This window comes from Galeopterus variegatus, unplaced genomic scaffold (genome assembly GCF_000696425.1).
Source record: "Galeopterus variegatus unplaced genomic scaffold, G_variegatus-3.0.2 Scaffold10211, whole genome shotgun sequence".
Lineage (NCBI taxonomy): Eukaryota > Metazoa > Chordata > Mammalia > Dermoptera > Cynocephalidae > Galeopterus > Galeopterus variegatus.
This window is the reverse complement of record NW_007736322.1, coordinates 53,616-66,038: the sequence shown is the minus strand read 5'-3', so window position 1 is coordinate 66,038 and position 12,423 is coordinate 53,616. Positions and strand designations below refer to the sequence as shown.

General features: G+C 49.3%; 1 protein-coding gene across 1 annotated transcript in view; it reads right to left on the bottom strand.

Annotated features, from left to right (window-relative positions):
• Window positions 1-476: 476 nt before the first annotated feature.
• The window catches only part of LOC103609863 (pericentrin-like), a gene marked incomplete at its 3' end in the record, with an annotated part of 62,289 nt that continues 50,342 nt past the window's right edge, over window positions 477-12,423 (bottom strand). Inside the window, exons 18-22 of the mRNA XM_008594133.1 lie at window positions 11,383-11,562; window positions 9,222-9,929; window positions 1,882-2,052; window positions 1,334-1,507; window positions 477-672 (exon numbers count right to left, since the gene is read on the bottom strand). Coding sequence (XP_008592355.1) covers window positions 477-672; window positions 1,334-1,507; window positions 1,882-2,052; window positions 9,222-9,929; window positions 11,383-11,562 — 1,429 coding nt within the window. The remainder of the gene's footprint in view (window positions 673-1,333; window positions 1,508-1,881; window positions 2,053-9,221; window positions 9,930-11,382; window positions 11,563-12,423) is intronic.

Below are 12,423 nucleotides of genomic sequence, written 5' to 3'. Positions count from 1 at the left end.
AAAAAAAAACGGACCTCACATGAGATGGTACAAGATGGGACACAAGGACAGGCATCTGTCAAGGGCCTGACTGGTGTCACGGGCAAGAAAAGAAGTTGATGGGAAACAAAAAATAAAATAGCATTTATCTACAGATAACAGGGTCTATGTAAGAATTCTACAAAGCATCTAAATTAAATGTAGAAACCTATGACACACTTTTCAACTCTGGTGTGAGCTCCCGAGAATCTCCCAGCACACTTGGCGCCTGAGAGGAGCCCACTCCTACCTCTGTGGCCTGGCGAGGCCTCCGTCCTGCCTGGCCCCCCCTTGCCCTGCCCACCCTCAGAAAGTCTCTACTCAGTTCTGCTGACTCAGAAGCGCAGCAGCCCCATTGTCCCCACACTCGGGGGCTGGTGAGACCAGGCGTTGCTGCTTCCAGACTCCAGCACTGTGCCATGCATCTGCCTTCCCATGCAGGCCAGCAGCACACCCACCCTGCCTGCGCAGCTGGTGCTCCTGGTGGCTCCCATGGGCCTCTGCGCTGGTCAGTGCCGCACACAGCTGCTGCAGCTTCTCCTGGTTCTGCAGGTGCGTCATGCGCAGCTGGGCACGCAGAGCCTGGATCTCAGAGAGCAAGCTGTTCCTGTCGGACAGGTGGAGGTGCTCCAAGGACTTTTCTTGCACGTTTCCCTGGGGATGGGATAGGGAAAGAGGGAAGAGTAGACCAAGCACAAAATACAGGACTTCCCGGGTGCCTCCAAGGCTGGGAAGGCCAAGAGCCCCATACCCCCAGCCCTCCCTGCAGCCCAGCCTTTGCAGACCCATGCTTCAGTTCTGCTGGGACAAGCTTGTTGAGTGCGTGAATCCAGAATAGGTGCACAGTGCCTCTGGGGGCCCTCGGTTCCCAGTACATTCTCCATGCGCTCTCAGGCCTGTGGGGCCTGGGCTGGGCTGTGCTGACCCGCTGCGGGGCCTAGTCAGCACCTTCCTCTGAACACTCGGTTTTGAATGTACTTTTTGTGTCCTCTGATCCTCTAACCCCAAGTGTGGAGTGCTTAACAACCGAGGAAGGGCCACTTGGAATCACCCTCTGCCAGTGATTTCCAGATCAAAGTGAGGGCATAAGAGAGAATCAATGTGCTCAACTGTCCTCATTACAGCTCACGAGTACAAGCACAGCCTGACACAGAGTGATGCATGATCTGCTCGGTCAGGTACTGCCACATTCCAAGGTTGAGAGAAACACATGAACCAAAATTCACATATGAAACAGACTCTGTCACTCTGTTCATTCATTAGGGCTGGGCTCCTGGTGGGTAAGACAAGACATGGACATAGAGCAGTCGCTCACCTGCTCCTGGATGGCATTCCCCAGCCTCTTGAACAAGGCACTGTGATCCCCAGGGTCTGAGTTGCAGAGTCTGGGCTGCAGCTGGACCTGCAGCATCTCCCACTCTTTCTCAAACACCCCCTGGATGACCTGCAGAAATTCTCCTCTCCAATCAAAGCACATGTCCGAAGCTTCCTAAAATATTCAAAGAAGAAACTCAGTGGTCTCTAGGTGCATTCTACAGGTGCTGTATGGAAAGAATGTTTGTGTTCCCCCAAAATTCATATTTTGAAGCCCTAACCCCAATGTGATGGTATTTGGAAGTAATAAGGTTTAAATGAGGTCACAAGAGGGGGCCCCATCTGACAAGACTGTGTTCTTATAAGAGGAGAAAGAGACACCAGAGCCACTGTGTCACAGGAACATGGACAGGCCTCTCAGGGTTCTTGGCTATGGCTCCCTGTGGGCAAAGCCAACAGTGTAGGCTCCGTAAATACTTTGGAAAAGTTGTACATGAGCTGCAAAATAAAACTGCGTGTTCCCACTTACTGGACCAAACACTTCCATACCTTCTCTCCCTTTTGTGGTTGTCGTGCTGACTCCAGCAGGCCCTGCCCCTCCCTCGAGAAGTGGTCCAGGGGTGTGTGTGGCTCGCCCTTGCCCAGGGTCCTAGGCAGGCTGCAGCTCTCTGACAAGGCCAGTATCTGGCGGCTCTCGTCACACACCATCTGCAGCAAGGCCTGAGTAGGAAAAGCTCGTTAGAAAGGGGGAAGACCAGCTTGAAGCCTCCATCCATGTCCTGTTCCATCCACCCTATCAGTGTGCAGGCTGTGTAGCTCAGCCCTTCTGAAAGCAGTGGGCAGCAGGGAAGAGGGGATGCCCCTGTGGGCTTTGTACCAAACAGCAGAGTCTGCTATTGTAACCATGAGGTCTTCAGTTTTCCTCCCCTGCAGCCTTCAGAAAGACAACAATGAAACCAGGTTTGAAGAGTGAATTTCTGCATGAGATACTCCAGGGATGGCCCCATAATTTACTCCTTCCCACCAGTTATCCCTCCAAGCCCAGGCAGAGCTCAGGGCAGGGCTACAGCCAGGTCGTGAAGACGCCATGGACCTCCCTTGCTCTCCTGGGCCACGAAGAGGCCTGTGCACATGGTGCAGCTGCCAGCCAGTACCAACTACCAGCATGGGGTCAAGGGCATGAGGCCAGATGTGGGGAGCAGGGAAAACCATCCCCAAAAGGCTCTGTCCAAGTCTTGACCCACAGGTTTGTGAGCACAATGTGGCTGCTCCACACGACTGAGCATGGACGGGGACTGACACACTGGCCATCTGTCCTACCCAAGGAAGCTGAGGGAGGACAGAAGATGGCTTCTATGAGCCATTCTCAAGGAGAAGCCGTGTCAAGGCCAGCACAGAGCCCAGTGCCCCCATGGACATCTTTGCCACAGCTGCAAACGAGGACTCTGCATGGGACATGTTTAGCTTAAAAATCTGAGGGGAAAAAAAAACTGGTAAAGTTCAAAAAGAGAAACGTTGAGACCAAGAAACGACAAGGCCTGTGACGCAGCCCGGTCAGTAGATAGGAACACGTTCTGCTGTGATTCTGACGACGTGACCAAGAAAGAAGTGGAACACGACTGGAAGTACTGGAGAAGTGGAACACGACTGGAAGTGTATCACTTTAAAGATGACGGCCTTCCACCATTTTAAGTAATTTTTCTTTAAAACAACTTATTTGACATGACACGGACACACATCGAGGTCTCTGGATGAGGACTAAGGGTGAGCCTGGCAGGCCACACTCCATCCTGCACCAGCGAAGACAAGAAGAGCCAGGTAACCACAGTTATCACCCTGGCTGTAGACGATGGGCCATTTTCTATTTTTTATATGCTTTTCTGGATTCTATAACGAAGACAAACAGCATTTTAAAAAACACCTCTCCCAAAGAAAGAGGTAGTCCCTCCAGCATCCCCACCAGGTGGCGTCACATCTTTGTAGATCTCGGTTTTCTGTAAGGAAATCCACGTGGAACAGGGCCACAGGCCAGAGAGGAGGGCAGAGACCTTGCTGGTGGCTCCAATCTCAGTATACTGTCTTCCTTTCAGCCTGGGGGTCCCAGGGACATAATCGTTAGGGCTGAGAAGATTTGGAGCCTCCACTGTCAGGGCCGAATGTCTGCCAAGGGAACTGTGTTTTGGCCACAGCCCACAGGTGTGTCCTGTCCCCTGCCCCTGCAGTCACCCTCTACACTGTCCAGGCCCTTGGCGGCTGACACTCAGCACTTCCTACATGGCCTCACACAGGCCACTCACCTGCAGCCCATGCCCAGGCTTAAATCCCAGGCACAATCGCCTGAGGTGCCCAAGCATGGCTGGGCTCAAGCCCTTCCCATGACCTCCCTTGGCACATGCCCCACATTCCTCCAGCCTCCCAAGTTCAGGGGCTTACAAGACGTCCATGACTGATGTCTGAGCACAGGAATCTCCCATGGTTCCTAAGAACGGCACATAGAGCAGACCAAGCCAACAACTACAGCCTCCTGAGCTGCCTGCTGGCTCTCACTGCAAGTGCGAGGCCATGATCCGAGGATGTTCTACATTCCCAAAATACAGTTTAGAAATGTAAAACAATAAAGGAAAACACTGAGTCTAAGACAGTGTGAGAAACCTATCAAAAAAACACCCTCCTGTCACTTTCAGCCGAGCGGGGCAAGCACGGCTCTTTCTGCTCACTGTCCACCTCTCAGTGCCTTCTTCAAAGGGCCCGGGTGGGGGGGGGCTTCACTGGCTTTTTTTGTTTTCTTTGTTGATTACTAAGCATAAGTGTGAAGAATTGTCATTAACAACCAAATTTACTCCTTAAAAATCAGGAAATATTCTAATATTAGATAGTGCTAACAGAAACATCTCCTCGATGTTTTATATCATATAAAAATTGGGGGAGTGCAAGGAAAAAGAAAAAAGACAAAAAATCAACTACTCCAATTTTCATTCTTAAATAAAATTTCAGAAAAGATTTTATTAACCTCCAAATTGTTTTATTTGGGGCCGGCCCATGGCTCACTGGGGAGAGTGCGGTGCTGATAACACCAAGGCCACGGGTTCGGAACCCATATAGGGATGGCCGGTTAGCTCACTGGGTGAGCGTGGTGCTGACAACACCAAGTCAAGGGTTAAGATCCCCTTACCGGGCATCTTTAAAAAAAAAAAAAAAAAACAAATTGTTTTATTTGGAAATGCTTTTATTATTCGAATGAGACACGATAATGATATTATATCATTTACTTAATTAGCCGAGTTTATGTCAATAGTTTTGCTATAAAATAATCTGCTAAATTGGGAGAGAAAAGAAAACCTATGAAAAGTCCCACAAAAATTCTGCCTTCAGAGTTGGCTCCAAGGGTGCAGCCTGGCCCCCTAGGAGATGCTTAACCCTAGAGTTCACATAGGCAGCCCTCAAGCCTGGGACATGTCTGGTTCTGTGGCCCTGAATGCGCAGCACCCATGGGCTTGCAGGCCCCCCACTGCCCAGACAGAAGATGCACCTGCGGGGCTGGCACAGATCTGCGATGGGACCCCACTGGTGAGGATCAGGACACACCTGCCCATGACGGGGCCCTCAGCCAGGCACAACCATCATGATGGGACCCTCAGCCAGGTACAACCATATCCAGACAGTAAGAAGAGGGAGGGCCCTTGATGGGAAGGCCTCTATGCTTCTAGGCAAGAGGCCTAAAGGTCCCCCTTTTCCATCAGACACAAAGAAATGCCACAGGCTTCCTGCTGCCTGCGGACAGCAGCTGCTGAATGGGAAGGAACCAATGACTGGTGAGCCTCGAGGCACCTGCCCGACACAGAACACACAGGGCTGCAATAACAAACTCTCCTCAAGGGCTCAGCCGAGCAAGGGCTGAGGCTGCCCGTCAGAAACACCCTCACCTCCTTCCCAAGCACCAACATCAGGAAATACGTATGAGCAAGGCCATAAAGGCCATCTGGTAATATCCTCTGGAAGGGACGAACACACTATGTGCTTCAACAGCAAAGCTGGTGGGACCCCCCCTTTCAGGACCCTGGTGTGGAGACAGAAGGGCAGCCAGGCAGGAGCGGCCACCCCTGAGGTCAGTCTCCAAAACCAAACAAAAACCAAACACAATCACTTTGCAACAAATGGTCACAGGTTTTGTGTTTTTGGGGGGTGGCTAGCTGGTACAAGGCTCCAAACCCATGACCTTTAGGTTATAAGGCTGTACTCTAACCAACTGAGCTAACTGGCCAGCCTGGTCACAGGTTTCAATGAGTAAATTCAGGAAGATGAATCCTAGATCTGTCTCTCTTGTGATTCGTTAAAACACATGTACTTAGAGACACCCAGGAAGAGCAGGTCCGCCTGTCACAGGACCACAGCTCCCAGGGCCCCTGCAGCCCTTCAACCCAGGCTCTCACCTGGGTCACCTGCCCCGATGCCCCTCAACAGCAGCTTCTCTCCTTCCAGACGGCACCAGCAGACCAGGGGTTGCAGAGGGCTAGAGGCATGAGGCATGCTCTTACCTTCATGTGCTTTGGATGGACTTCTTTCCCCTTCATTGCTTCTAGTGACCATCGGAACCTTCCAGAGATGCAAGCAGGAGCTGTAACACTGGCGGCAGGAGCTGTAACACTGGCGGCTGGAGCTGTAACACTGGCGGCAGGAGCCTCGAGATCTCCTGTCCCCAGACTCAGTCTCGCTCCAAAACCCAAGCCATCACCTAAAAACACCACAAGGTCAGGGACCGAAACTACCCCTCTCTGGTACATTCTGCCAAGGACACACCACAGAGTGCAGGGTGGGGACAGCTGGAGCAGAAACACCCAGCAACAACTGTGGCTATGGCTCATCTCAATGAAGAAGCATTGATGGGCCTCCAGTCAAAGACAGTAAACATACGTTTATAAAAACAAAACTAAGATGAGAAGTACATACTTAAAGTAAGAACAAGCATGCTTTGCGTGTTTAGTATGTTAACGCCCATGACTTCCACACACACCTTACGGACATCTCGACTCACATCCACACACACAAGGATGTGCTGCTCCTCATCACCCAAAGACAAAACAGAACCCCCACTACTGCACCAGGCAGGCACTGCGAGGCAGCTGGATGCCCACAGGGCCGGCACTCTGCCCCAACCAGGGGTGTGAAGAGAAGGGGGTGGCTAAGGGGGTGGGGGGTTGAAGGTTACGACCAGGAGCTGAGATGAGCCACCTAGGTGGCATCAGGCTAAGGTGGAAAGGCCTGACCCGGGTGAGGTTGGGGTTGTGGATGGAGAAAAGCCCAAAGCCAGCCAGCCAGGGCTGAGGAACCTAGAGCAGGTCTACAAACTGAGAAACCAGGTGGCTCTGACAGGTGAGGGGCCTCAAAACAGGCTATTCGAGACCTCTTGGAAGTGCCCAAGTGCCTGAAGCAACGTGACTTCCAACCCAAGAGTCTACACTAAGCCCAAACTACCAAATAAAGGCCAGGAAGACGGGAACACTCTCAGAAAAAAAGGACCTCGCACACACTCTTTCTCCAGAAGCCTCTAGGTAACAAGCTTCATTAAAGTAAGGGACCATCAGGGGGACAAGGGATCCAAGGGGCAGAATGCTGTGCTCAGACAGCTTAGACAACATGCAGGCTCAGGTACTGTGTGGGAGGCCCTGTAGTGGATAACACGGCGGAAACAGAGAGCAATGGAAAACAAGCCAGTGTGAGAGACTGCACCCCAGTGACTCTGCTGGGAACACTGGACATGTCTGCTTAAAATGCACACGCTCGGCTGTGATCAGACAGGAAGTGTGGGCAGGACAACAAGGAAGCACACTGCAAGGAGTGTAGATGAGGCACTTTAAATCGTAAATGTGATATGAAAACAAAGCAAACTCTAGAGCCAGTTCTGACAGTTGAACGCTGATGTCCCCAGGGAGCGGCAGTCCTGAGTCGGGAGATGACAGAATCCCACTCCTGGATAGCACCTCCCAGAACCAATCGACCACACACTTAACTTACTACTTATAAAAATAAAAAATAAAATTACAAGTTGCTGGCCCTGATTCTGCAAATGCTAAAATTTCCAATGAACTACATTGTATTTTTCACTGTAATTCTGTTCTCAAAAATCACTGAAAGAGCCAGTAATAATTTTAAAATAAAACACCTCAGATAGTGATCAATATAAAAAAGCATCAGTTATTAAAAAAATGAAAAAGTTAAGAAAATAAGCTTGAAAACCAACCACCACAGTGATAACAGATCCAAGCAGGAACTGTTGATGCGGCCAAGGCTGGTGGGTGTGTTTGAGGAGCAAGAGAATGTGCATGCGGCCTCCAACTCTCCCCCATGAGACACCAGTCCCATGAAAAACAGAAGGAAACTGGGCAGACACCAGCACAGCCAAGGAAGCTGACCCCACGCACCTCCTGCTATGAGGCCTGGGGAAGAACTCAGCATCCCATGTACAATCACAAGACACGCCAGACACATGCGTGCAGAGGACCCTGTGACAAAGTCACCGCCTTTGCTCTTCTCAAATGTCAGTGTCTTGAAACCCAAAGACAGACGGACGGACAAACTGTTTCAAACTAAGAGGATGGACGAGCAGGTGGGACTGGGTGAGGCAGAGGTGCTCGAGTGCAAACGTGAGGGGCGCTGCCTGCAGGCCAAGGCGCTGGGCGTGCCTCCTCTGTCTTGGCCCCGCCAAAGACATCTGAACACAGTGTGTGAGCTGGGGTGCGCACCTTTTCTGTAAAGGATGCTAATGGGATCACTGGCAAAATCTGAGTAAAGTCTGGGTTGAGATTCCAGCCTTGATCAGCACAAACTTCCAGGTGCCAAGCGTGGTGCTGCAACCTTGAATGTGTGAAATGCACAATGACACACTCAGGAGTGCATAGCATCAGGTCTGCAACTCTCATCAGAGTATAGCCAGGTCAGCTGGGTACCCGCAAACATGTAAATGTGAATGCTGGGAGGAATCCAGGGTAAGGAAATACCGGAATTCTTTGTACCATTTCTGAAACTGCCAAAAGAAGCTAAAAAAAAAAAGATACAAACTCACTTTTTCCACTTTCCTCACTTTTTCCTGCTAGGCCAGGAGGATGAGATGCTGACGCTTCCTGAGAGTCAAAAGATGTTACCATGAAGTCTTCAACATCTTTCTCCTGTTCAGACAGGCAGATTTTAAATGATGGTATAATAACAATTTATTACATCACACACCTTAACTTGCCAGATGAAAACTTTCTAAGGCCTAAATTGATGATCTTCCCACATAAAATCAAAGTTCTCAAAATCTGTAAATATGTTTCCAATAACCTAATCAGAGTCCCCACAGATCTTCAGGAATATCTTAAAGTAGCCACTAGCAAATATTTCAGATTTAAAAATTTTTTGTATGAAATGACAGTATATAAATGCCTCAGATAACACATATCCCCTAAATTATTTTTTATTTTATCTTTCTTGTGATACACAAAACCCAAAAATTATGTTAGAAAAATTATAATCTAACTCAAAATAGTAAATTGATATGGTCTTAATATTAATTAGCATTATATGTGAAACCTGTTAAACAAAAAATACTACAGAAAATAACCCTAAGAAACATATTCTAGACAAAGAATCCTTAAGCAAATTGTACAGAAATATGGGTTCATGACTGTCCTTCTCAGAACAGGCACCAGTTAATAAGCATGCCCTGGGTGGATTTCTGAAGGGGCCAGCACACCCAGCAAGTTTTAAAACAACTAAAGCCACCTGAGTGCTGGCTGCACAGTCCCACAGGGCGTGCAGGGTGAGCCAACAATGGCAGCTGCTATGAAGTGCGCAGACCGGTGGGCACGTTCCCAAGGGAACACCGGGCCTAAGGGGTGCAGGCAGGCACCTACCACAGCTGTCCTCTCCACATGGTGGTGGCTGGCTGACGGAGACACTGTGCACTGCAGGACCTGCATTGCTGCTGACTCGCCTGGGTGACAAAGCAGCTCAGGTGCACCAGCCGGCAGCAGCAAGGGGTCCATCCTGTCCTGCAGGGAGGTGTTGGCGCTGCGCAGGCTCAGGGTACCTGAGCAGGGCGTCAGGGGGAGGCTGGGTGGAGGCTCCAGCGTTGAGTCCTTCCTGAGGACCTCTGGGGAGCTCCAGGAAGACAGGTCCAGCGCCCTGCTCAGGTTCTTCAGGGTTTCAGCCTCCTTGGTGTGGCTTGGGTCTTGGGAGCCTCTGTACACGCTAGTTTGTAAAGAAAGGGACCCATCCTGCAGTGCTAATTTTTCTTGAATGGGAAAATTTGGCATTTCATTTATTATCAAAGAATCCCGATTTTTAATAATATCAGTTAGATCCCATGTGGTTTTATTAGTATTAAATGCCTCCACAGAGAGCGGTTTGTCAGGTTCTTCATCCCTCTGAGATCTAACACTTGAACTATTTTCTAACATGTATGCTGATGCCAATGGCTGTTGAAATTTAAAATCTTCAGTGTCAACATCCTGGAAGGTCACAGAATACACCAGATGGTTCAATTTTTCTTGAAGTTGTTTCACCTGAGCTATGAGATCGTCCTTCTGAAGTTGACAATCTTCCAGTAGTTTTTCCTTACCCTGAAGTTAAAAAGAATATGCACATAGTAAAATAACTGAATTATAGGATGTCTCATGATTGTCTGGTGTTTATGAGCTGATTTCAGAGACTGTGCACTTAGGGGTGAGATTCCATGATAAGCCCTTTGGTACCTCTAGATGCTTAAGATGTCAAGTTTATCTAATTCCATGAAAAACAATCAAGCCTTAAAGCTTTTTGCTTAAAAGGCATTTGGCATAATGTATTTCTGTACTAATTTACTGAGGACACAAGTTTTTTGTGTGAGGTAAAAAGGACTGGAAGGTTCTAATCTGAACAGTGAAAAACAAGACTGTGGTTTATATAATGAATTTGGAGTTTCCTTGTCAGCATATAACTTCTAAAGAATTTGGCAACCAGCATGATGTCATGGGGCTGAGTTGTCTCTTAAGAATTCAAATGTTCCCGGCACGAGGGCATTCAAACAAATTTGCTGCACAGAAATGGTGAAAAGATTCCCTCTGCACAGGATACATTTCCTGAGGCGAGTTGATGAACACATGAAACCAGAGTCAGGCATCTTCTCTCAGAACCACCAGGCCAGTGTGCCGTGGACTCAGAATCTCTTGGGTCTAACACACTACATGGTACACATGGTGAGTGACACGCGGGTCCCACCCTGCACTCGTCACAAAGCACCCCAGCAATGTGTGTGACTTTCACACCAGCCCAAGCACACTTTGGCACCACACATGGGAAAGCAAAAAACCCAACCAACAAATCACTTTTGGTTCTAAGAGCCTTCTGGGTCTCAGAATGTGGATAAGGAGTTGGGGCCTGTCTTGTGAGCAGAGTGAGGATGAGACAGGGACAGTTATGTGTCAACAAAGGCTAGGTGGGACTCACCCACCAGGAGGAACCATGATGTCAAGGACAGCAAGCAGCCCCAGCCACCAAGGGCAAGTGATTTTGAGGACCTGTCCTGGGTACGAGGGCATGAATGGCACTGGCACCTGCTCTTCTTCTTAAATCTCAACCCTGAGACAATCTGAAGTTGCCACAAAAAAGCCTCCCCTGGGAAAAGAAAAGACAACTTTTCTTGAAGTAAAAATACAGAGGGTAAAAAACCCAAAGTCAAAAATAAATCTAAACCCTTTCAAAGTAACAGACACTGGAAATGAAGGTTCTGGGACAAGGTGGGGTCTGTGGGGATGATTTGGTCCTAAGGACAAGCTCAGGAGTGCAGTCAAAGACACTGGTATCAATTACAAGGAAAAAGAAACTAATTGTTTATCATTCACAAGCCACTTATTAGACCATGGGCAATGTCTGTTTCTAGGGAGTGTCTTAAATAAACATGCAGAAGTGTCTAAATGGAAGTGGACAGCATAGTCACAGTGGGACAAGATAAACTCGGGGAGCATGCCCCGTGAACGTCCTCGATGGTATGATCTCTGTGCACTCAGCGCCCAGCCCTCCCAGAACGTGAAGCACCTTCCTTCTCCCCGACACCTTGCTGCTGTCCCCCACACTCCAGTGGACTTCATCGCTCATCAGGAGCAGCTCTGACTCCAGTTGCTGCTGGCAGAGGGTGAGCACTGACATCACGCTTTCTTGTTTCGGGAGATCTGCATCCTTTAAAGTCACCAGGACTTTGGCAGGCTGAAAATCATCCTTAACAGAGAGAACAGGAATGATGCTTACAAAGGTCAAACTGAATGTATCAGAAACCGTCGTTCCCCCACCCCCCTGTGCAGGAGACTGCCCAGCTCTGGGTAGCACGTGATGCAGCAGGGACACCAGGGGAAGGCAGGTAGCCTGTCCACAGTCCTGCTATCTGCTCACTGCCCAGCTGGTCAACTTGAGCATGAGGCTGAGAACTCAGGGCAGCACCAAAGACCAGGGCAGCTGGGGCACCTGACAGAGCAGCCGCCCACTCAGGACCTACATGGGCATTGGGGCAGCAGCTGATCCCCAAAGCTCTACTCAGACACAAACTGGAGCATAAAAAAGAAGACTCACATAAGGCCTTCTGTTCCCAAATGAAATGAGCTTAAAACTTTACTTAGGAAATGCTTGTTAAGAGATAAACCATTTGATTAGAAACCACAGAGGAAAATTAAGAAAGACTGTCTAACACAAAATGATCACTGTATCATCAGATAGTATGGTATTAAAGGAAGGATTGTTTTAAAAAGCTTAAGTAACTTATACAATAGTGAACTCCCAGCCTGATCTCACTGAGAGTGGATCCTAACCAGGCCCGGCTGTAAGAGCTCCAGGCCCCTCTCCTCCTCCAGCAGGTCACAAGCCACCAGGAGAGCTGTCCCCCCACTGCCCAGACTGGAAAGAAGAAAGTTATTAAAACTAAAAGAGAAAACAAGGAGGAGAGTAAGAAAAAAACCCAAAGTCTCCTTCAAAGAGCACCAGACACACCTGGCCTGGCCCCTACTGGCCCGGCAGCCTGGGCCAGGGCCCCTTGAGTGCCTCAGCCTCTCTCACCCGAGATCCCTCACTTGCACTGGCTCCATGGCC